Raw genomic sequence first — 24928 nt, 5'->3', positions numbered from 1 at the left:
CTGAAAGGGAAGCAATTCTCCCTAACTCATTCCAGGAAGTAAACATTACTCTAATACCAAAACCAGATATAGGCCCAACCAAAAAAGAGAACCACAGGCTAATCTCCTTAATGAACATAGATGCAGAATTTCTCAATAAAATACTGGCCAACAGAATGTAGAAAAACAAGATCATATACCACAACCAAGTAGGATTCATCCCACGAATGCAGGAATGGTTTGATATATGCAAATCAATAAGTGTAATACATCACAATCAATAGAGCCAAACATAAAAATCACACAATCATTTCAGTAGATGTAGAAGAAGATTTGATAAGGTCCAACACTCATTCATGATAAGAACCTTACAGAAAATAGGAATAGATGGTCTTTACCTCAATCTGATACAGTTATCTATGACAAACCAACAGCCAGTATTATATTAAATGGCCAAAAATTGAAATCCTTTACTCTAAAACCAGGAACAAGAGAAGGACATCCATTATGACCACTCCTATTCAATATAGTGTTGGAAATATTATCCAGAGCAGTTAGACAAGAGAGAAAAGTAAAAGGAATAAGGATAGGAAAATAAGAAGTTAAATTATCATTATTTGCAGATCATATGCTATTCTACATAGAAGAACTCCACAACTCCTTGAAAGAATTCTAAGTATAGTTAGCAAATTGTATAATGTAGCTGTATACAAAGTCAACATTCAAAAATCAATAGCATTCCTATACACAAACAAAAAAACTGAGTGAGAAATAAGAGAAACCACGTCCTTCACAATAGCACCCAAAAAATGAAATACTTAGGAATCAATCTAACAAAAGAAGTAGAAGATCTGGATTTCTGGGAAGATGGCAGAGCAGCAGAATAAGTAGCATCTCTGAGAGAAACAGCCCAGGTGCTGGAATAGAGCAATCTGGAGAAGACCAGAAGGAAAGAAATCAGTGCCTTTAACCCAGGAAGAAACTAAAGTGAAAATAGAAGCATGAAAAGAGAATTTTTTAAAACACAGAGAGAGAAAAAAAACTTAAACAGAAGGCAGTAGCCAGAGATGCCTTCACCAGAGCTGTTCCCACTGGAATCTGATATACAGTGAAGCAGGTGGCTGGCAAGCCTGAAGGCCTCAATGGGATGACATGGTTGTGGAGGGAAACAATGGACCAGAAAACTGCATTGGCTGGTGGTGAGTGTGGGGGGCTCAGATCTCCTGTGGGAGTGCCATTTTCGAGTCAGGCAGGATAAGCCCAGAAGCTTCTGCTTCAGGCAGCTTCATTCAGCCATTCCTAGCACAGAGCAGATTGGTGAAAATTGCTTGGATTGACAGTCCAATAGCCAAAGCCAAGGTTTCCCTAAAGCTACCCCAGACCAACCCCACCTGCATGGCACACACTAAAGTGATGAAGACTCCCTGTGATTAACCAACTCAGAAGGGAGGAGCCAGTCTGCCCCACCCCTGATTATACTACATTAGTTACCAGTAGACTGGGGAAAGCAGCAAGCAGCAGAAATCCCTAGCCAGAATGTTTCAGAGTAATTATAACCAATACAGGAAGTGCAGGTGACCCACTACCTATTTAGCTGGAAGAAACCTGGAACATGACAAGAGGAAGAAACAAAAGGCAGTCTCCAGCCTCCAACTCAAGCAGTACTGGTCCAGGAGAGGTAAACGCAGAGGAGATCAGGAGTAGCACACTTGCAGTTTCTGAAGTAACAGTAACTGACATAAAGAAACAACTTTGTGAAACTATAAAAGACCTAAAAAAAACAGAAATACTATTACAAATAAAGGACGATATTGGGAAAATAGTAAAAGAAATGCAAAGCACCTTTAAAGAAGACACAGATGGAAGAATATAGGAGCATACAAAAAGGAGGGAAACCTTCAATGGAGAATATAAAAATATGTTCAATACATGAAACAGATTCAAAGAGATAACCAGGAAATTTAAAAACTTCATTGAAAGCTGCCAAAACAGCTTGAAAGAAACTAAATATAGACTATCAAACCTTGATGACAGGTTTACAACTTGCAATCATGAAGAGAAAGATCTCTTTAAAATAACAAGGAACCAGGTGGGAAAAAAATAGAGAACCTCTCCAGGGAAAACAGCCCAGATGCTAGAATCTGACAACATGGAGAGGGCCTGACTATTGAAGAACGATTCTCACTAACCCAGGAGGAAACCAAAAGAAAAATAAAATCAGGAAGAGGAAGGAAAAGTGCAGGTGGAGAGCTGAAGCCCAACACGCTCAGAGACCTGTTCCATGTTGTGCTGGGTGCACCATGGAGTCCGATGATTCAAGGTCGCACCAAAGCCCAGGCTGCTGATAATGGGAGTTGGTGAGTCCCATGCCCTTGGCAGGAGGACGCGGTGCAGTGTGGAGTGGAGCCAAGGTAGAGAGCTATATTGGCTCTCGGTGTGTGCTGGGAATTGGCTCCCCGTGGCATGGGAGGCTGACTGGAAAACATCTTGGAGTAGGGCAAAGCCCGGCACCACGTGAAGTCAGTCAACTGCCCCTGGCCCAGAGAGGACTGGTGGGAGCAGCTTGGTCTGAACCACGCTGCTGCTCAGGAACCAATAGCCAGGGATGAAATTGTTCTGACCCTGTGACATCCTCCACAGCACAGCACAAAGTGCTGAAGGCACTTGCAGGTTGACTGCCTCAGAGGGGAGGGGCCAACCCATAGCATCCCTGTGCACCACCTCAGATATCAGCAAACTGGAGAGAGCAGCAAGCCCCAGCCAGCATGCTTTAGAAAAACTGTAAGGAATACAGAGACAGCCTGAGACCTCCTCCACACACCTGTCTGAAAGAAACCAGAAACATGACAAGAGCAAAAGATAAGACCAAACCTCCAGCCGCTGACCCTAGGAAAATAAGCCCAGGAGAGGAAAATACAGAAGAGAACCAGTCCAGCAATCATGCAATGTTAGCCACAACATCAGCAGACATAAAGAAACACATTTGTGACTTCATAGATGAATTTAAAGCTGAAATTCTAACCCAAGTGAGACAAGAAATAAAAAGGTTAATTAAAGAAATGCTAAGCCCCTCTCAAGAAAACACAGAGGGAAGAAGGGAGGAGCCCAGAAAAGGAAGAGAAACTTTGTTTATATTCCTCACCAAGCTCTGAAAGAAAATAACCCCCAACCAAGATTAATGTACCCTGAAAATTTCTCTCCCAAAATTAATGGAGAAACAAGATGTTTCCAAGACAAAGAGGAACTGTGGGAGTCCATGGCCACCAACCCAACCCTACAGAAAATACTGAAGGATGAGAGAGAGAGAGAGAAAGAGAGAGAGAGAGAGAAAGAGAGAGAGAGAGAGAGAAATACCAGGATTCCAGCAACAGTGGCAGAGAGGCCTCAATGGACAAGGAGGACAGTAGAATGAAGGAGAAAAATGGAAAGATAATAGCAGAAAAATAGAATAGCAGAGTTGAGGCAGAGAAGGAGGGCTAATTTTTAACATAGCCTAGATACACCAACAAAAAGAAACACAGGCAGAGTAGATTAGGAGGCAGGATCCATCAACATGCTATGAATAGGAAATATACTCAACCCAAAAGAATGTTAATAAACTGAAAGTCAAAGATGAGAAAACAAAGTTCTAAGTAACAGGGAACCAGAGAGAAATAGGGACAACTCGTCCAGCAGCTGCAGATAAGTTGGAAAGTTATGACACTTTTGTGCAGTGTAGAACTACAAAGCTAGAGGGAAGGAAAATCTTATGGCTTTAGTAAAGTAAAAGAGTACAGCTCAAGATCAAGCTCAGGGGTAAAAAGGTTCAGCACCACTCAGATAGATAATGGGTTGCTCCCTTAATCTAGAAACTAAAGGAGTTAGTGGAAACCAAACTATACAAAGCATCCTGAGAAAGGGAAAGGTGAGGAATTGCCTAAAAAAGGAAGGCAGAGGACAATGTTGATAGTATATCAGGATTTAAAAGCCACAGTAATCTTATCGCTCTGCTTAGTTTGATTTTATTTTGTTCAGGTCAGTCTACTCATACTAGATTTGAGGACACAAATAGCTATTCCTAAAATAGCAAGCTATACCACAGTAACTATCCTTAATTTCTTATTAACTTAAACTGAAACCCCGTATTACTTACGTTGTCTTACTATAACTGATCTTATTTGAAGCTGGTTTGTTAAACTACTGTTTTGTCTTGACTGATTTTATTTGAATTTGGTATGCTTGATAATACCGAGTCTAAGAGTAGAGGCAATCACTCCAAAAATGACAAGATGTAATAATATACGCACTCTAGTTTGATTATTAACTGCTTCTGAAGTCCTACAATATCTTCAAAGTTCTGTTTTTATTAAATTAGCTATGTAATGCTATGTTCAATTATTATATGTCTGGTGATGTGGACAACTCTGTTGAAAATAACAAGAGAAAGCATAGTAACTACTGTAGATCATCTAACAATGTGGTTTTATATGTCTTTTTCATTTCATGTTTTTCTAAGAATTTGTTTTTTTTGTTTTGTTTTGTTATGATCTGTTTTTCCCTATAACACCGAAAGGATACATATACATGTAAAGATTCACACATGGGGAGAATTTCTAAACAGTTTTTACAGGAACAGATTATATAATGCATGAAGTAACAAACAGAAACTCTGAAGAAGAAATACTAAGAAACCCAGTGCTAATTCTGTAACATTATAATATAAAATCTAGCAAAACTATTACTCATTGTTCAGAATGATATTAATCTAGTCTCTCATGTTCAATTTCAGAGTACGTAAAGATAAGGACAGCTACTATGAAGAGAATGAGGAACATTATGGCAGTCACTATTGACTTCCCCAATGTCAGGTCATGAAGACCTAAGAAGCCTTCACCCTGTTATGATCAGATTAGTTCTATAATGTTCAGTATGTATTCACTGTGTGTAAAGATAGGGACAACTATTTGGAAGAAAACTAGAGACAATAAGACAGACAGTGATAATCTCCAGTGGACTTGCTTTGAAATCAGTGTTTCTTAAAATTGTTTCCTTATGATCTCTTTTGTTCTGTTTTGGTATGTTTACTCTTACCCTCTTTAAGATATGGACAATTCTTTTGAAGATAGCAAGAGGCATTATAGTAACCACTGTTGATCACTTTGCATTTTGTTTTTACATCATATACTATTCTACTCTTGTTTTAACTGACTCCATTTTGCTTTGTCACATTTGGTTTTATTCTCTTCAAACAAAGTAAGAAGAACTGTAGGAATAATAAAACCTAAAATGTGTAATTTTATTATAAAAAAACAGAGGAAAAGAAAGTGCTCTATAGGATATAATTGCATGTATGTTTAAGTGTGTAAAAAAGATAACCATATTACTAAGTTTTTGTTAGATCATTGAATAGAACTGTTTGCAGTCTCACTGTTTAAATATCCCCTTTGTATGCTTTAATTTTGTAACTTGAACAGTGACTTCTAAGATGACAATATGTAATTATCAACTAGTGATTTCTTACTATCTTTTTTTAAAATTCTGTATTATTTATACCCTTTTTTCTCTTTAAATAAAATCATTTATTAAAAAAAATAACAAGGAGCCAGGAATTAACAATACAAAGGCTAGAAGATGACAAGAGGATTTATAACTTAAGAATACAAATGTGAGTGAAGAAGCAGGGGTAAACACAAAGGAAATACAAAGGCTATTCATAGAAATAATTAAGGAAAACTTCCCAAGTATAGGAAAAGGAAATGATATTCAGATATGTGAAGCATACAAAACTCCAGCCAGCTACATCCAAAACAGATCAACACCAAAACATACAATAATCAATATCCCAGAAATTCAACAAAAGAACAGAATGTTACAAGTGGTCAGAGAAAAGAAACAGATCACCTATAAAGGAAAACCCATCAGAATCATGACAGACTTCTTGACACAAACCATCAAATCAAGAAGAGCTTGGAGTGAGGTATTCCAAGCCATGGAAGAAAATAACCTCCAACCCAAATTGATGTACCCTGAAAAATTATCTCTCAAAATTAGTGGAGAAACAAGATGCTTCCATGACAAAGAGGAACTGAGGAAATTAATGACCACAAAACCAACTCTACAAAAATTATTGAAGGACATTCAAGAGAGAGAGAAAAAAGACCATGGTTTCAGAAACAGTGGCAGAGGGGGCTCACTGAATGTGCAGACAGTGAAATGAAGAGGAAAAGTAGACAACCAGTGGTAGAAAAATAGTATGGCAGAGATGAGATAGGGAAGGTTGACCATAATCACTAATATAGTTGGCCTTGATACACTAATAAAAAGAAACACAGGCAGAGTGGATAAGGAGATAGGGTCCATAAAGATGCTCTATATAAGATACAATTAACCTGTAAAAGGTTTTATAGACTGAAATTTAGAGATGAGAAAACAATGCTGTATGTGACAGGAATCCAGAAAAATATGGGAGTAGCTTGCTCATCAGCTACAGATTGGTTGGAAAGACATGACACTTTTAGACAAAGGAGAACTACTCAGCTATAAGGAACGAAAACCTTGAGGTTCTTGTAGGTAAATGGATACAACTTGAGATCATGCTCAAGGGGTAAAATGGTTGAGAATCACTTAGGTGAATAGCAGGCTGAATCTGTAATCTAAAAACTAAAGGAGTTAGTGGAATCCAAAATGTACAATGCACCCTATGAAAGTGAAAAGGGAGGAATTATCTAAAAAGGGAAGGCAGTAGCCACTGTTAATCTTGTATCATGATTTGAAACCCATATTGTTTTCATCACTCTGTTTAGTTTGGTTACATTCTGTTCCAGTTTGTTTACTTGTACTAGATTTGATGGCAAGGACTGCAAATGGGTGGCAAAGATAGCAAGATATATTATAGTAACCATTTTTTATGCCCTATTAACTTAATTTGAAGCTCTGTATTGCTTTCACTGTCTTGTTTTGACTGATTTTATCTGAATTTGTTTTGTTTGATAGTATCAAGTCTGAGAGTATATTTAACTACTCTGAGGAAAATAAGATACATTATGATACCCATTCTGGTTTGATTTTTTTTTAAATTTTATTTAAAAGGAAAAAAAGAAAAAAACAAAACAAAACAGTGTAAGGGTACAAGTAATACAGAACTACAAAAAAAAAAAAAAGTAAGAGATCACCAGTGAGTAGATTATACATTGTCATCTTAGAAATAGTTGCTCAAGTCACAGGATCAAAGCATACAAAGTGGACAATTGAGACTTCAAACAGTTGTGTTCAATGATCCAACAAAAACTCAGTAATATGGTCATCTATCCTAACATACTTAACCACACTTGCAGTTGTACCCTTTAGAGCACTTTTTTTCTCTCTTTTTTACAACAAAATTTATACATTTTGGGTTTTATTACTCCCATAATTCTTATTACTTTTTTGGAAGAGAATAAAACCAAATATGACAAAAAGCTGTCAGTCAAACCCAAGGATAGACATAGCACATGATGTAAAAACAGAGTACAAGGTTATCAACAATGGTTACCATAATACCTCTTGCTTCCTTAAAAAGAATTAGTAAAGTTGAACAAAACAGTACAGAACAAGACCAATAAAACCTAAACATTGTTAACATTATAGGACTGCAAAAGAAGATAATAGTCAAACCAGAATGGGCATCATAGTGGATCTTATTGCCTTCAAAGTAGTTGCCTATACCCTCAAACTTCATACTATCAAACAGAACGGAACAGAGTCTAATCAGTAAAAACAAGATAGTGGGAGTAACACAAGACTTCAAATCAAGTTAATAGGGAATCAAAAAAGTTACTATACTATATCCTGCTAATTTTTTTATTTTTCCCCTTAATTAAAAAAAAATAAAATAATAATTTTTTAATGAATAAGGGGGAGATTGAGATAAAAGAGGACATAACAGGGGCTGGGGATTTAGCTCAGTGGCATAAGCACCTGCCTTGCAAGCAGGCAGTCGTGAGTTCGATCCTTGATACCAATAAAAATGAAAAAGATCAAAAAAAAAAAAAAAGAAAGAAAGAAAGAAAGAAAACCACCAATAACAAATGCTGAAGAGGCCGCAGGAAAAAAAGAACTCTTCTGCACTGTTGGTGGGAGTCTAGACTGGTGCAGTCACTGTGGAAATCAGTTGGGAGGTTCCTGAAAAAGATGAAATTGGAAGTCCTATTTAACCCAGTTTTTCTACTTTTGTGCATATTCCTAGAAGAATTCAAAAACATCATACCACAGTGATATATGTGCATCCATGTTTATAGCAGCACAATTTGCAATAACTAAATCTTGAAAGCAACCTAAATGCCCATTAAATGAGGAATGGATAAAAAAAGATGTGATATTTTTATACAATGGAGTACAAATCAGCTATAAAGAAGGATCATATTGAGGTTTTATGCATAAATGGATACAACTTGAGAGCATTCTCATAAGTGAAATGAATCAAACTCATGTGTAAATATTGTATTGTCTTCCTAGTGTAAGAAACTAAGAGAGTAAATAAGACACAAAATCTTCAATAACAATTGTGAAAGGGTAAAAAAACTGCTCAATGTGGAAAAAACAACTCAGGGAAAAGGAGAAAAAAGGAAAGGGAAAGAAAAAAGATATAGATTTGTATATATACACTTCAGATAGCTAAGATGATTGTACTACTAATTCTGTTAGATTTTGGAGCAAAACAATTAACTTTCACAGGATGAGATCAATTTTGCAGGTCTATCTGTGATAATCTGAGTAACTCTTTTGAAAAAAACTATGCAAAATCACAACCTTAGTTATGTTCCTACCACCTTGTTTTGAATGTCTACATTGTCATTGTTATGGGCTCTTTGTTATTGTTATTTCTCTTTTGTTTCTTGTTTTTGTCATAATTTGTCTTGTTTTGTTTTGTTTTTCTAATACAGAAAGCACAGATGTACATGTATAGGTTTATACATGCCTAAAGCTTCTCCTAAAGAATTTATAAGAATTTATTTTATAACATGCGATGGTATGAACAGGTACTTTGAAGAAAAGCAGACATTATGGTAGCCATTGCTGATTTCCTATCATCATGTTGTAAAGTCCAGTAATGCTTTTATTCTTTGTTTTGATTGGTTTTGGTGTGTTTTGCATTATTTAATTTCAATATGTGTGAAAGTATGGACAGCAATTTTGAAGAGACATGATGGTAACCATTGTTGATTTTCCTTTTGTCTGGTTTTGAAGGCTTTCATTCTTTTGTTTTGAACAGTTTTATACTATTTTGTCTCATTTGAATTCATGTGTGAAAATGTGGACAACTGTTTTGAACAAAACAAGAGACATTATGGTAACCACTGTTGATTTCCTGATATCTTATTTGGAAATTCTGTGTTGATTGCATTGTTTTCTTCTGATTTTCTTTGTTCTGTTTTGTTTTGTTTTATTCTCTTTAAAATAAAATATTTTTTTAAATCACCGAAGAAATTCGAAAGTTCCTAGACTTAAATGAAAATGCCAGTAAAGCACAGCAGATCCTCTGGGAACAATGCAAAGGAGTCTAAGAGGGAAGCTTATATCTGCAAATATTCGCATCTGAAAAATAAGAAATCCAAATAAATGCTGCACCTCAGCTTCCTAGAAAAACAAGAAAAATCTAAATCCAAAACTAATAAAGGATGGAAATTATAAAAATCAGATTAGGAAATAATGAGAGTAAGACTAAAAAAGCAACACAATGAAGTAATGAATTAAACAGCTAGTTCTTTAAAAGAATAGATGAAATAAATCCTTAGCCAACCTTACCCTGAAAAAAAGTTAGAAAGAGAAAGAGACCCATATCAATACAATTAGAAATGAAAAAGGCAACCAACACCAGTCAAATCCAGAATATTCTTAGTAACTACTTCAAAAACCTATGCTGCAAAAATTGGAAAACACAGAAGAAATAAAATACATGAATTACCTAAATTGAACCAAGAAGATATAAAAACCACAAATAATCTAACAATAGGCAAGAACTAAAAAAAGTCTATGACCTGATAGGCTCATCACTGAATTCTATCTGAATTTCAGGGGAGATGCACTGCCAATACTCCTCAAACTCTTTAATGAAACTGAAAGGGAAAGAATATTCAGACTCATACCTGGAAACTAACATTACTTGATTCCAAAATCAGACAAGGACTCAACTAAAAAGGAAAACTATAGGTCAGGCTTTGTAATAAACATAGATACAAAGATCCTCAACAAGACACTGGAAAACAATATGCAACAAATTAGTGAAAAGGTTATACATCATGACAAAATTAGTGTCATGTGTGGGCTACAAGGATGGTTCAGTATATGCAACTCAATAAATGTAATACATCACATAAATAGAAGCAAGAATAAAATCACCTGATTATCTCAATAGATGCAGAAAAAGATTTTCACAAAATTCAACAGCTGTTTATAGCAAAGATCATGGAGAACATGGCAATAAAACAGCTTAGTTCAATCTGACAAAAGCCATTTATGATAAGCCTGCTCCCAATATCAAATTAAATAGGAAGAAAAACTGAAATATTTTCCTGTAAAATCAGGAAAATTACAAAGATCTCCACTATCACCATTCCTCTTCATTGTAGCACTCAAACTATTCTCCAATACAACCAGGTAGGAGAAAGAAATAAAAGGGGTATATATAGGAAGAAAGAAGTCAAATTGATCTTAATCACAGAGAACAGGATCATTTATATAAAAAACTGAAAATATTCCACCATTAGACTTCTATAACTAATATACAAATTCAAGAATGTATCAGGATACCAAATCAGCGCACAAAAATCAATAGGATCCCTGAATACCAATGAGAAGTCCAGTGACAAAGAAATTAAGAAAACAATGCCATTGACAATAGCTTCAAGAATAATTTAATACTTAGGAATTAATGTGGCAAAGAATATGTTGAAAGAAATCTACTGTATTCTTGGAAAAAAAAAAAAGATTGAAGAAGACATCTGAAAATGAAAAAAAATTCCATGCTCCTGGACAAGAAATACTATTGGCACAATGGCCACATTATTCAAACTGATATATAGATTTAATGTAATCTGAACCAAAATACCAACTATATTCTTCACAGAAATAGAGAAAACAATCCAAAATTTCATATGGAACCAGAAGAGACCCAGCATACAAAAGCAAACCTGAACAACAAGAGAAAAGCAAGGGAATCACAATCCTGGACTTCAAATTACATTTAAGCCACAATGACAAAAGCAGCATGATATTGGCATTAAAAAAAAAAAAAGCAGACATGACCCGAGGTACATTCAGCTGAAATAGCCCTCAGCACATTCAGGCATCTGAACTTTAACAAAGGGCCCAAAACCTTGTGCTACAGGATAGATAACCTGATTAACAAATGGTGCTGGGAAACTGGATACACACATGCAGAAAATTGAATATAGACTAAATCTCTCACTGTATACTAAACTAAAATCAAAATATGTCAAATATCTAAATGTTAAATCATAAGCAACCCACTGGAAGATAAAATAGGTAAAACTTTCACATAGGCATGTACTTTCTGAAAAGAACCACAATTAGACAAGAAACAGCATCAGTGAGGCATGGTGGCACACACCTGTGATACCAGCACTTGGGAAGCTGACACTGGCAGATTGTTGTGAGTTCAAGTCCAGCCCAGCTACAAAGTTAGCTCAGGGCCAGCCTGAATTTCATAGCAAGATCTTGTCTCAGAAAGACCAAAAAAAGTGGGGGGGGGGACAGCACCAAAGATATAAAAAAAGTGAGAAAAGGAAGGAGAACATGATTAAGAAAGTGGATCAAAGAAAAAACTAAAATAGAGTTTCTTGAAATGAGAAGAGGATCAAGAGTTGGAAAAAACAGAAGGAGAGGAGAGGAAAGCACAAAAATGATTAATTTGTGTTAAGTACCTGTGCAACTCCTCCAAGATACATGTAATCATTATGTATTACAAATATGCACAAGTACATAAATACATGATTCATAAAAATAAATAATGAAAAAGAACCAACATTTAGAATCAACACATGCTGTTATATCAAATTAAAAAGCTTCTGTCCAGAAAAAGAAACAGCTAACATAGTGAAGGGACAACCTACAGAATGGGAAAAAACTTGCCATCTACTGCTTGGGAAAAGGACTAATATCTACAATACGTAAAGAACTAAACAGAATTAGATCCCCCAACATAAAAGACCCAACCAAAAATTGGCAGCTAAAAAGAATACATACTTCTCAGAAGAATAAGTACAAATCATCAATAAAAACATGAAAAATTGTTAAACATCTCCCTATCCAATAGAGAAATGCAAATGAAAACAGAACTAAGATTCTATTCTGTCTTACTCCAGAGAGAGTGACTGTCATGAAGAAATCAAACAATAACAAAATGAAGGGAGAGGGGAAAAGAGATGAAAAATTAATGAAGATGTATTACATAAATGTACTAACTCCCCACAATGCATGTAATCACTATGTACTGCACACATGTACTAATAAAAGTAAAAATTAGAAAATAACAAATACTAGTGAAACTGGGAGTGGTAGGTGAGAAGAGCGCTTCTATCTTGTTGGAAGACATCTAAGTTACTACAATCACTATGCAAATCAGTGTGGAGTTTCCACAAATAAACTAAAAGCTCTATCTTTCTAGATATCTTCCTCAAAGAGTTGAAAACATCATATCGAAGTGATACTAGCATACCTATGTTTGTAGCAGCACAAAACGTAACAGCTGAATCTTGTAAGAAGTCTATATTTATATATATATCCATCAACAGATGAGTGAATAAAGAAATGTGGAATTAAAAACAACAGAGTAATTCCCTGATATAATAAAGATAAATTTAAGTCATTTGAAGGTAAATTATTGCATATTATGGCCATGATAATAAGCAAAATAAATCAGATACACAATCTAAATATCACATGGCTTCTCTTATAGGAGAAATCCAAAGGAAAAAAGAGAAAAGCAAAAGATAGACAATAGTAAACAGGGAAACTGATCTTTCACAAATAGGAATAGGATCAAGAGATGGAGGGAGGTGGGAAGGAGAGAAAAGGTAGAGATGTGAAAAGAATTAAAATGTCTTATGTACACATACTAACTCCTCACAATGAATGTAATCATTACTACAAAAATGTGCTAATAAAATAAAAAATCTTCAAAAAGAAAATTAAATGACACATAGAATACACAACAGTGCCAGATATATAAGTATATGCAAAAGGCATATAATGTATTACTAGCTGGCACACACACAGAAATAACTCTGCCAATAGAATTTTTTCTTAGAAATCAAAACATCAGAGAATTATAAAAAGAAACAAGCAGCTGAGAGTAATGTGAAGCTAAAACAGTGCATAAAGAAAACCCAGGAGGTAGCAGCAGAGCTATGAAAGGATGCATCAAATTCAAACTAAAACACTCAAAAAGAGAAGGAAAACTTGGAAGCAGATGAGGAACCAGTGAAAAAGAGAACCACTAGGAAGAGACAAGGATAAACTTTTACTTGGTAAAAAAGAGAATTACCCTTTCATTAGCAGTGATATTTTATCAAAGAAAAATCCAGAGAATATCAATGTTATGTGGGGGCACTACAAAGATCTTGGGTGAGAACACAGTTCTGTCAAGTCTTGGCTGTGGCAGGTGCCCTTCAGGAAAGATACCTAAAACTGAATCACAAATTCCTATATAAAATGGGCTAGTAATCATATCTACAAGCTAAGATTTGGGGAATGATAAAATAAGGTAGGAGAAAGTACATAGCACCATCCCTAACCATTACTTACCTCAGTATGTCTGAAAATGCTTCAACTCCATACTTGGAGCAACTGTAGATTCCAGCAATGAAAGCAACTCTTCCCAGAGAGCTGGAGACATTGACAATCCTCCCCCGTGCTTTCCTCACCAAGGGAAGCATGCTCAGGGTCACCTCCATCAAACCAATGAGGTTCACTTTGAGTACTTTCATCAAGTCTTCAGTCTTCTGCCACTCAATTAATGTAAATCGGGAGAAAATGCCTGCATTGTTGACCAGGCCCCAGAGTCCTAAAACAATAAAAGTCAAGTCAGGAATTGAGTCTCAGATCAAAATGATGACTGACACCTTGACCAATTTTTCTAGTAAGAACAACTAAAACTGACAGACAAAATATCTTTTTAATGTTTTTAAATGTGTCTATTAGTTAAGAACAGAGTAAAATAAGTAGATACATACTTTAATCTTAGGGGGGAAAAACTAAGGTAGGCAAAAATCCAGAGAGTAAATAGAGCACTGATTCTTGACTTGATTTGAGTGAATTTACAAATCACTATGATCTTGAACTTCACATATACTACAGAATCAAATCAAGGACACTTTCTTCATTAAATGGACATGGTATCAGTTTAAGGGTGAGCAGCAAGCCCTTAGAAGGTAAATTTCTCTGATTTAAGCTTTAGGATAGGGAAAATGAAGAATCACCCCAGCAAGACCTCAATCACAAACTATCCTTCACAAGAGTTTGCTGCCCAAATCAACACTGTCTCAGGGATCCAAAAGACCTCAAGTTAAGAAATTTGTTTCAAATGATCATAGGCTCTCAGTGTTCCCAGGCACCTGACAAGCAAACATAGATATTCTTTGCAAGAGTCTATCTCTTGAGGCCCTTCCCAACCTCCCACATCACTGGAGAATGCATCTAAATGTCCCTCCAGGACTATCTGGACCCTGCAGAGCAATCCCAGAGGGGACTGAAGCTGCCTGCATTCTGCCTCACAAGCTGAAAGTATGCACGGTGGTTTTCAGCCCACCAGGAAGCTTTGGCACTTTGTTGATCCAAGACTGACAAGGCCCTCCCCAGTTTCCCACATCACCAGAAGACACTCTGAGCCTATCTGGACCCCACCCAGTGACCCCCAAGTGGGCCACAGCTGCCTGTGTTCCTCCTCATGAGCCAAAACCACATGCAGTGATTTCCAGCTCATAGGGAAACTTAAGTGACTTCCTCTGAAATGGTAAGGTCCCGCCAAGTGAACCCAAATGTCTGGTAGCCATCTGGTAAGGTCTGTCTAAGGACCTCCACTCAACTGGGAAAACTCTGTCCAATAAGGATAGATATTCTCAACCCAAGAAAAAACTGAGACTTTGCCTTTGACTTTCCAAAGGGAATATAGGAAAATGACAAAAATGAAAGAGCAAAATGCAATCTCAAATCTCCATCCTATCCCAAACAAGCATAGGAGACAAAGCACACAGAAGAAAATGTAAGCCATACACCTGAAACGATAGCAACTTAAGTAAAGAAACAATTTTGGGAAGTTATAAAAGAATTTGGATCACAAATAATCACCCAAGTAAAAGAAGAGATGATACGTGTAATGAAAGAAATCCTGAACACATCTAAAGAAGCCATAATTTAAAAGTTAGAGGAGCAATTAAAAAAGATGAACACCTTGAATTAACAGTACAAGAAATTAACAGAATGCATTAAATATTTAAAGAGATACACAGGAAATCAAAAATTCCATCAAAAGTTGGCAAAACTGACTCAGTGAAAGTGAAGATAGGCTTTCAGACCTCAAAGACAAGGTTGCAGCTAGTGGACAGGAAAGAAAGCTCTTTTAAATATTACAAGGAATCTGGAAATAACAATTCAACAGCTGCAAAATGATGCAAAGAAAAACAACATAAGATGGATAGGGATAAATGAAAAAGAAGCTGACAACATAAATGATATCAAGAAGCTATTTACAGTAGTAAATAGCTGAAAATTTCCCAAATGTGAGAATGGAAATAGACATACAGATCAGTAAAGCATATAGAATTGCAAATATCCATAACTAAAATAAAACTACACCCAGAAACATAATAATCAACATCCCAGAAATCCAACATAAGAACAGAATATTAAAAGCTGTTAGAGAGAAGAGACAGATCACCTATAAAGGAAAGTCTATCACAATCACAACAGACTTCTCAACACAAACAATGAAGTCAAAAAGAGTATGCAGTGAAGTATTTCAGATTCTAAAGGAAAATGACTGCCAACCCAGATTATTGTAATCTGAAAAACTGTCCTTCAAAATGGATGGAGAAACATGATACTTCCATGACAAAGAACAGCTGAAGAATATGACCACCAAACCAACCCTGAAATGAATACTGAAAGACATTCTAAATAGACATAGGAAAAAAACCACTAAGCAAAGCAAACAGTTAAACAGAGGAGAAAAGTAAAGAATCAACAGCAGAAAGATTACATGTCAAAAGTAAACCAATATATATCAGTTATAACCACTAATGTAAATAGCCTCTATTCACCAATTAAAAGAAAAAGACTGGCAGGACAGATTAAAAAACAGCATCCAACCCATATGCTGTATACAAGAAACCCATCTAACCCAAAAGGAAATTCATACACTGAAAGTCAAAGGACGGAAAACAATGCTTTATGCAACAGGAAATAAATGAAACACAGGTGTAGCTATTCTGTTTTCAGACAGTGTAAATTTCAAATCAAGAATGATCAAAAGAGATAAACAAGGTCCCTACATATTTGTTAAGAGAAATTTTCAAGAGAAAGATAACAATCTAAAATGCATATGCATCAAATTCGGGAGCACACAGCTATACAAAATAAATATTAACAAAAATGACAAATCAAATAAGCAATAACATGATTATAATGGTAGACATTAACACCAAACTGCCACACAGAGATCGATCAACTAGACAGGAAATCAGCAAAGAAATAACAGAACTGAATCACACCTGTGAACATATGGACTTAGTGGATGTGTACAGAGTGTTCCACCCTAAAAATCTGAGAATGAATATAGCACCCAGGGGATTCTCTCAAATGGACCATATACTAGCCCACAGAACATGCTTAAGTAAATGCAAAAAATAAAATTATTCCATATAAATTATCAGATCATAGCACCATGAATCTAGAAATCAATGACAAAAGAAACTGATAAAACACCACAAACACATGGAAATTGAATAATATACTACTGAGCAATCAGGGGGTCACAGAGGAAATTAAAGAACAAATTAAATAATATCTACAAGCAAACAAAAATACAAATACAACTTACCAAAACCTGTGCAATGCAATGAAAGCAGTACTCAGAAGAAAATTTATTATGGTGAATTCCCATATCCAGAAAACAAAATAAACACAGTTAAATAATCTGATGCTATACCTCAAACATCTAGAAAAAGAAGAGCAAGTCGAGCCAAAAGCCAAAAGAAAGGAGAAAATTATAAAGGTCAAAGCAGAAATCAATGCAATAGAGACAAAGAAAACAATACAATAAAGAATCAAAGATCAAAGAGTTGGTTCTTTGACAGAATAAATAAAATAGACAAGTCCCTAGACAACCTTATATAAAAAGAAAAGAAAAAACTCAAATTCATGCAATAAGGATGAAAAGGGTAAAATCACTACAGATCCTGCGAAAATACAAAAGATCATCAATACCTATTTTGAAAACCTCTACACTCGGAGATAGGAAGAACATGGTGGACAGATAGCAGCAGCTACACAAGCTCTCTGCAAGACCCAGTTTAGAATCCAGGAATGGTGCGGAGTGAGGAATCATAAGCAAGAGGAGATGTACCCTGCTGACCTAAGAATGAACTGGGCTGAGAGAAACCAACTGGGAATGCAATCCTGGTGGTATAACAGGAACAGATAAAGCCTCAGCGTGGAAGCTGGAGCCCCCGCCATTGGAAGCCACGATTTGGTTTTCCTGCCACCCCTGATGCGTCTGAATTGGCTTGGCAGGGAGAGAGACGCGTGAAAGCTCTGAGAACGGGAATCGGTGAACGGAGTTGAGAGCTGGACAGGCGGGGAGCCGTGCATCAACCTGCGGTGAGTGAGGGAAACTGGGACTCTTCCATGGTCTAGGAGGCTCCATCACAAGACACTCTGGGACCAGGCAGACTTGCTGGAACAGAGTGCTTAGTGACTTCAGTCACATATACCCCTCTCAAACAGGATTGGTGAGCAGTGCCTAGCCTACGTGATGCTGCTGGCTGAGATCCAGTAGGCTAGAACAACCCAGGTCCCAGGCCCTGGAGGTGCACCCTAGCAGTGAAGCCTTGGTAGGCTGACCTGGAGGGGTGGCCCCGCATTGGCTGCTCGGTCCGTAACTCCCTGGTGCACTGCAATGGGCGGGAACACCTATCTGGCGCAATTCAATCAGACTGTGGCTGACAGAGAAGGAAGCTGGGCCTCCTATATACACTTGCATATATAAGGAACAAAGAATATGGGAAGTGGGAGCAACAAGAAAGGCTCCTCAGCCCCCAATCCTGAGAAACAGGCAATAGCAGACACGGCACCAATAGACATAAAGTGCTATCTTCAGAGCCTCATAGACGAGTTCAGGAATGAAGTTATTAATGACCTGAAGCAACACATAAGCAGAATAGTTAGAGAAATGCTAAGCACCACCCAAGAAAAAACAGATGGTGGAATGGAAGAACAGAAAAAAAGGGGAGAATTGTTTGATGGAAAAAATAGAGAAAACATAGAATATGTGAAGCAGGTTCAAAGCAGGAAACTAGAAACTCTACCGAAAACTGGCATAACAGCTTGAAAGAAACTAAGGACCGATTATCTGAACTAGAGGACAGATTTGTAATATGGGGGCATGAAATGAAAAACTTCTTAAAAATAACAAAGAAACAAACAGCAATAATACAAAGACAGAAGATGATAAGAGGATCTATAACTTAAGAATTAAGAACATAAAAGAAGAGGTAGGGACACAAACAAATGAACTACAAAAGCTACTCACAGAAATAATCCAGGAGAATTTTCCAAATTTAGCAAAAGGTAAAGATACTCAGATGTATGAAGCATACAGGACCCCAGCCACCTACAACCCAAACAGAGCCACACCCAGGCACATAATAATCAAAATTCCAGAAATCCAACATACAAAATATTAAAAGCCATTAGAGAAAAGAAACAGATCACTTACAAGGGAACACCCATCAGAATTACAGCAGACTTCTCGGCACAAACCATCAAATCACGAAGAGCGTGGGGGGAAATAATTCAAGTTTTGAAAGATAATAACCTCCAGCCAAGATTGATATATCTTGCACAACTATCCCTGGAAATTGATGGAAAAACAAGGTGCTTCCAGGATAAAGAGGAACTAGGGGAATATGCAACCACCAATTCAACTCTACAGAGAATACTGCAGGATATTCTAAAAAAAAATATATGAAGAATCCAGAAATAGTGGCAGAGTTGAATGGAGCAGAAAACAAAATGAAGAAGACAAACTGACAACTAATGACAGAAAAAGAGCTCAACAGAAATGAGGCAGAGAAGATTAGATGATAGGAACAGCTATTTTGGAGAAAACAAGACATCATAATAGGTAGTGGTGATTTGGTATCATCTGGTTTTGAAGTCCCATCAAGCTTTTGGTCCTCTGTCTCCATCGGTTTTAATGTGTTGTATCTTATTGTATTTTATTATATGTGATAGTATAAACAAAAATTTTTATAGACAAGGAAGATTATACAGAAACCATTGTTCATTTTCTGTTGATTCTAAATACTCTGTAATACTGTCATTCTCTTCAATGGTTTTACATTGTTTTGATATATTTGATGCTACAGTATATGAAGTTATACTCAAAGATTTCAAAGAAAGAGACAATATTGTAACTACTTTTATGTCGGGATTATCTTGTGGTGAAACACTATTTTGCTTAAATGGTTATGTTTTGATCTGCGCTGTTTCGTTGTTATGCCCTCTTGTGTCTCAATCTCCATTTTATTTACTGTTTTATTTCTATCCTTTTAATTAAGGGAAAAATAAATTAAAAAATAGCAGGATATATTATAGTAACCCACTTTGATTTTCTATTAACTTGATTTAAAGCCCTGTATTGCTCTCACCATCTTGTTTTGACTGATGTTCCTCTATTCTGTTTTGCTTGATAGTACCAGGTTCGAAAGTTTAGGCAACAGCTGTGAAGATAGTGGGATTCATTATGACGCCCATTCTGGTTGCCTATTATCTACTTTTAAAGACCTATAATGTCTCCAATGTTTTGGTTTTGTTGGCTTTGTTCTTTACTGTTTTGCTCAATTTTATTATAACTGATGATATAGGCAATTCTATTTGAGATAGTGGGAAGCATTATGGTAACCATTGTTGATCACCTTGTATTATGTTTTTACATTATCTGTTATGTCCACCCTTTTGATTTGACCGACTCTGTTCTGTTATGTCACATTTGGTTTTACTCTCTTCCAAAAAAAAGTAATGTGGGAGCAATAAAACCCAAAATGTGTAATAGTTGTTGTACAAAAGAGAGGAAAAGAAAGTGCTCTAAATGGTTAACTGCATGTATATTTAAGTGTATAAGATAGACAATGATATTACTGAGTTTTGTTGGATCATTGAACAGAACTGTTTGCAGTCTCACTGTTTGAATGTCCACTTTATATGCTTTAATTTTGTAACTTGAACAATTATTTCTAACATGAGAATATGTAATCCATTAACTAGTGGTTTCCTACTGTTTATTTTTTTCTATAAATTTGTATAACTTGCACCCTTTCTCTGCTTTTTTTTTTCTTTTTCTCCTTAAAAAAATCATCTATGAGGTCATGGAGGTATTTTTTTTTATTTCAGCTGATGCTGTGTCCAGTATTAGATGGTTACTGTGCTTGTTCTCTTCACTGTTTACTTCTCCTGGACTTATTTTCTCATGTTGGGCAACTGGAGATTATTTCTATCTCTTGTCATGTTTCTGGTTTCTTTCAGACTGGAGTGTTCTGGAGGTCTGTGGCCCTCTCCATATTGCTTAGGGCCTTTCAGAAGTGTTGACTTGAGTTTTTGCTGTCCTCCCCAATTTGCTGTTATCTGGGGTAGGCAGGGATGCAGGGGTGGTGCAGGCTAGCCTTCCAGCCTCTGTGCCAGTCAATCTGCAAATTAGGCTGTACTTTGTGGGTGTCACAGAATTGTGACTATTTTATATCTGCTTATTGGGTCCCAACCAGAGGCTTGGTTCAGACCCAGCGGGTCTTGCCAGTTCTCTCTGTGCCAGAAGCAGCTGGCTAATGTCACCATGGCACAGGGCTCTGCCCAAATCCCAGCTGTCCTCTTCCAGACCTCTCTATGCCAGGAGCGACTATGTAATGTCCCCACGGCTGCAGGTCTGCCGAATTCCAAGATGTCTTCCACTAGTTCTCTCTATGTCACTGACGCCAATACGGCACCGGGCTCTGCCCACTTTCAAGATGTCCTCCACTAGACCTCTCTACACCAGGGGCGACTGTCTAATGTCACTGAGCCACGTGCTTTGCCCATCTCCAAGATGTTTTCCACCAGACTCTCCAAGTTATTGATGTCGCTGTGGTGGAGGGCTCTGCCCAATTTCAAGATGTCTTCCAGCCAGCCACAGCAGCCACAGGGCTCAGTCCCCAGTACTCACCAGGACTCAGTGCAAGTCTTCCTCTTGAGTCTACTGCACACTATGCTGCTTGCCTTCACTGCGTTCCCGACACAGCGCGGAACTATCAGAAAACTGCATGGTGCCCAGCTTCAGAACTCCGGAGCTTCTCACAATCTCCTCTGGCACAGCCGGGCCCTGGCTGCTTTGCGGGGTCCTGGGTCTCAATTTCCAGCAGTCACCAAAAGCCAGTATAGCTTTTCCTCCTGGGTCCACTGATCAGTTTGCCGCATTAAAGGTGCGGGATTTGCAGACTCCCGTTATCAGCTATCACAGTCTCAGCACGACCTTAAATCCTCCAGCCGTGCTGTCTTGGTTAAAAAGAAGCTGCTTATCTTCTTCATTCTGTTTTCTGCTCCATTCATTGAGGCCTCTCTGCCACTATTCCTAGAATCCTAGTACTTTTCTCTCTCTCTAGGACACCCTGCGGTATTCTCTGTAAAGTTGGGTTGGTGGTTGTGAATTTCCCAAGTTCCTCTTTGTCGTGGAAGCATCTTGTTTCTCCATTAATTTCTTTAGATAGTTTAGCAGAATATATCAATCTGGGGTGGAGGTTATTTTCTTTCAGGGCTTGGAATATTTCATTCCAGGCTCTTCTTGACTTGATGGTTTGTGTTGAGAAGTCTGCCATGATTCTGATGGGTCTTTCTTTATAGGTTATCTGTTTCTTGTCTCTAACAGCTTTTAATACTCTGCTCTTACATTGCATTTCTGGGATCTTGGTTATTATATGCCTGGGTGTAGCTCTGTTTTGGTTGTAGGTGGCTGGAGTACTGTATGCCTCATATATCAGAATATCATTTCTTTTTCCTATGTTTGGGATGTTTTCCTTAATTATTTCTGTGAATAGTCTTTGTAGTTCCTTTGTTGGTACCCCTGCTTCTTCGTTCACATGCTTTATTCTTAAGTTATAGATCCTCTTGTCATCTTCCAGCCTTTGTATTGTTACTGCTTGTTTCCTTGTTATTTTTAAAAAGTTTTTCCTTTCATAATACCACTTTGCAAAATTGTTCTCCAGTTTGGATAATCTATCCATAGTTTCTTCCAAGCTGATTTGCCATCTTTCCATGGAGCTTTTAATATCCTGGTAATCTCTTTGAATCAGGCTTCATGTATTCTATAGTTTCTTTATATTCTTCATCAAATAGTTCCATCTGTGTGTGCTTCAGGGGTGCTTAGTATCTCTTTTATTAATCTTCTTATATCTTGCTTTACTTGGCTGAATATTTCACTTTTGAACTTGTTTATGAGGTCCCGAATATATCTCTTTATGAGCACTGGTTCTGTGTCTGATATTGCCTGTTTGCTGTTCTCATTCTCCTTTGTCCTGGGTCCATGTTCTCAGGGTTGGGACCTGGGGACTTTTTGTTGTTGCTTCCTCTTCCCATCTTTTTTATTTCTTCCAGGAGGCCCTAGTGTTTTCTTTGTTGGTTACAATTCTCTAAAGCAGACTGGCTAGATGACCCTTCCCACTGCAGTGTGCTAGCAAGTTGCAACCAGGGGCAGGGTATGCTGGCCCCTCCCCTCTTGATCCCTCAAGCATCTGAGGCCTGCACTGTATTACTTTGTGCCACCTCCCCTCTGGGTCAGCCAAACTTCTGAGGCTTCACTGTGTTAGTGTGTGCTACTGCCATAGGGAATTAATTTTGGATAATCTATTGGGTCTCAGCCATGTCGTGTGACCCAGGCCCAAGTCACTCCACCAATCCTGTTCAGGAAAGGAGCAACTGACTGAAGTCACTGCTACCCCTTGTACTTGCCAGTCCTGCCCTGTCCCAGAATGTCATCCACCAGAGGCCCCCTTTCTGTGGAATGGCTCCATTTCTGTCACTCACCACTGGTTGATGCAGGCACCCCACCACCTCAGCTTTCCATTTGTCTGGCTGACCCTCTTCCTCAGTGTGACTGTGCCTCCAGTGAGTCGAAGTGGTGGAACTTTGGACGGCTTGGCAAGTCTCTCGGTGGGAGCACTGAACCTTTAGCTGTTCCAATAATAGCACCGTGACTGTATGTTTGATTGGTTCTTCCTACCTTACTTTCTTCTTGGGACAAGAGAATTCAACTTCCTCTTTTGGGGCTCCCCACACTGTATTATGTTGAATTCCAAGTTGACTATCTCAGGGAGCCTCTGTAGAAAGCTGTTATCTCTCCACCATCTTTGTTCCCTCCAAAATATACATTCTTCTCAGAACCAAAATATACATGCCTCTCTAGAATAGACCATATACTAGCCCACAGGACATGCTAAAGTAAATGCAAAAAAATGAAATTATCCCATGCAGGTTATCAGATCATAGCACCATGAATCTAGAAATCAATGAAAAAAGAAACTGAAAAAACACCACAAACATGGAAATTGAATAATGCACTCTTGAGCAATCAGGGAGTCACAGAAGAAATTAAAGAACAAATTAAACAATATCTACAAGCAAAGAAAAATACAAATACAACTTTCCATAATCTATGGGATGCAATGAAAGCAGTCCTCAGAGTAAAATTTATTGTGGTGAATTCCCACATCAGGAAAACAAAGTAAACACAGATAAACAACCTGATACTACATTTCAAACATCTAGAAAAAGAAGTGCAAGTCAAGCCCAAAACCAAAAGAAGGGAGGAAATTATAAAGGTCAGAGCAGAAATCAATGGAATAGAGACTAAGAAAACAATACAAAGAATCAATGAATCAAAAAGTTGATTCTTTGAAAACAGTGAACAAAATTGACAGGCCTTGAGCCAACCTTATTTAAAAAGGAAAGAAAAAAACTCAAATCCATGACAAAATCACTACAGACCCTATGCAAACACAGAAGATCATCAATATCTATTTTGAAAACCTCTACTCTCATAGGCTTGATAACAGAAGAAATGGATAGATACCAAGAAACATATGAATTACCAAAGCTGAGTCAAGAAGATATAAAACTGCTGAATAGCCAATTATAATTAATGAAAGTGGAAATGTAGCTAAACTCCTATCAACAAAGAAAAGCCCAGATCCAGATGGATTCACGATGGAATTTTACAAGAAATTCAAAGAAGATTTAATGCTGACATTCCTAAAACTCTTCAATGACATTGGAAGGGGAACAATTCTCCCTAACTCATTCCTGGAAAGAAATATTACTCCAAAACCAAAACCTAAGACAGACTCAACCAAAAAAGAGAATTACAAGCCAATCTCCCTGATGAACATAGATGCAAAAATTCTCAATAAAATTTTGGCAAACAGAATGCAGCAAATCACCAAGATTCACACCATGCTCAAGTGGGATCCATCCCTGGAATGCAGGGATGGTTCAACATATGCAAATCAATAAATGTAATCCACCATATCAATAGATCCAAAAATAAGAACCACATGATCATTTCTATAGATGCAAAAAAAAAAGGTCCAACACTTATTTATGGTAACAACCTCACAGAAAATTAGAATAGATGGTCCTTACCTCAATATGATAAAAGCCATCTATGACAAACAAC

General features: G+C 37.2%; 1 protein-coding gene across 1 annotated transcript in view; it reads right to left on the bottom strand.

Annotated features, from left to right (window-relative positions):
• LOC100717492 (17-beta-hydroxysteroid dehydrogenase type 6-like) overlaps positions 1-24928 on the bottom strand; it is a 66054-nt gene that overhangs the window by 7192 nt on the left and 33934 nt on the right. The window contains exon 2 of the mRNA XM_003475962.4: positions 13762-14020. Within this exon, the coding sequence (XP_003476010.1) occupies positions 13762-14020 (259 nt within the window). The remainder of the gene's footprint in view (positions 1-13761; positions 14021-24928) is intronic.

This window comes from Cavia porcellus, unplaced genomic scaffold, assembly GCF_034190915.1.
Source record: "Cavia porcellus strain 051 isolate PalLab524CR breed Dunkin Hartley unplaced genomic scaffold, mCavPor4.1 scaffold_8, whole genome shotgun sequence".
Lineage (NCBI taxonomy): Eukaryota > Metazoa > Chordata > Mammalia > Rodentia > Caviidae > Cavia > Cavia porcellus.
Note: the sequence above shows the minus strand (reverse complement) of the source record. Positions and strands in the feature narration are given on the sequence as shown.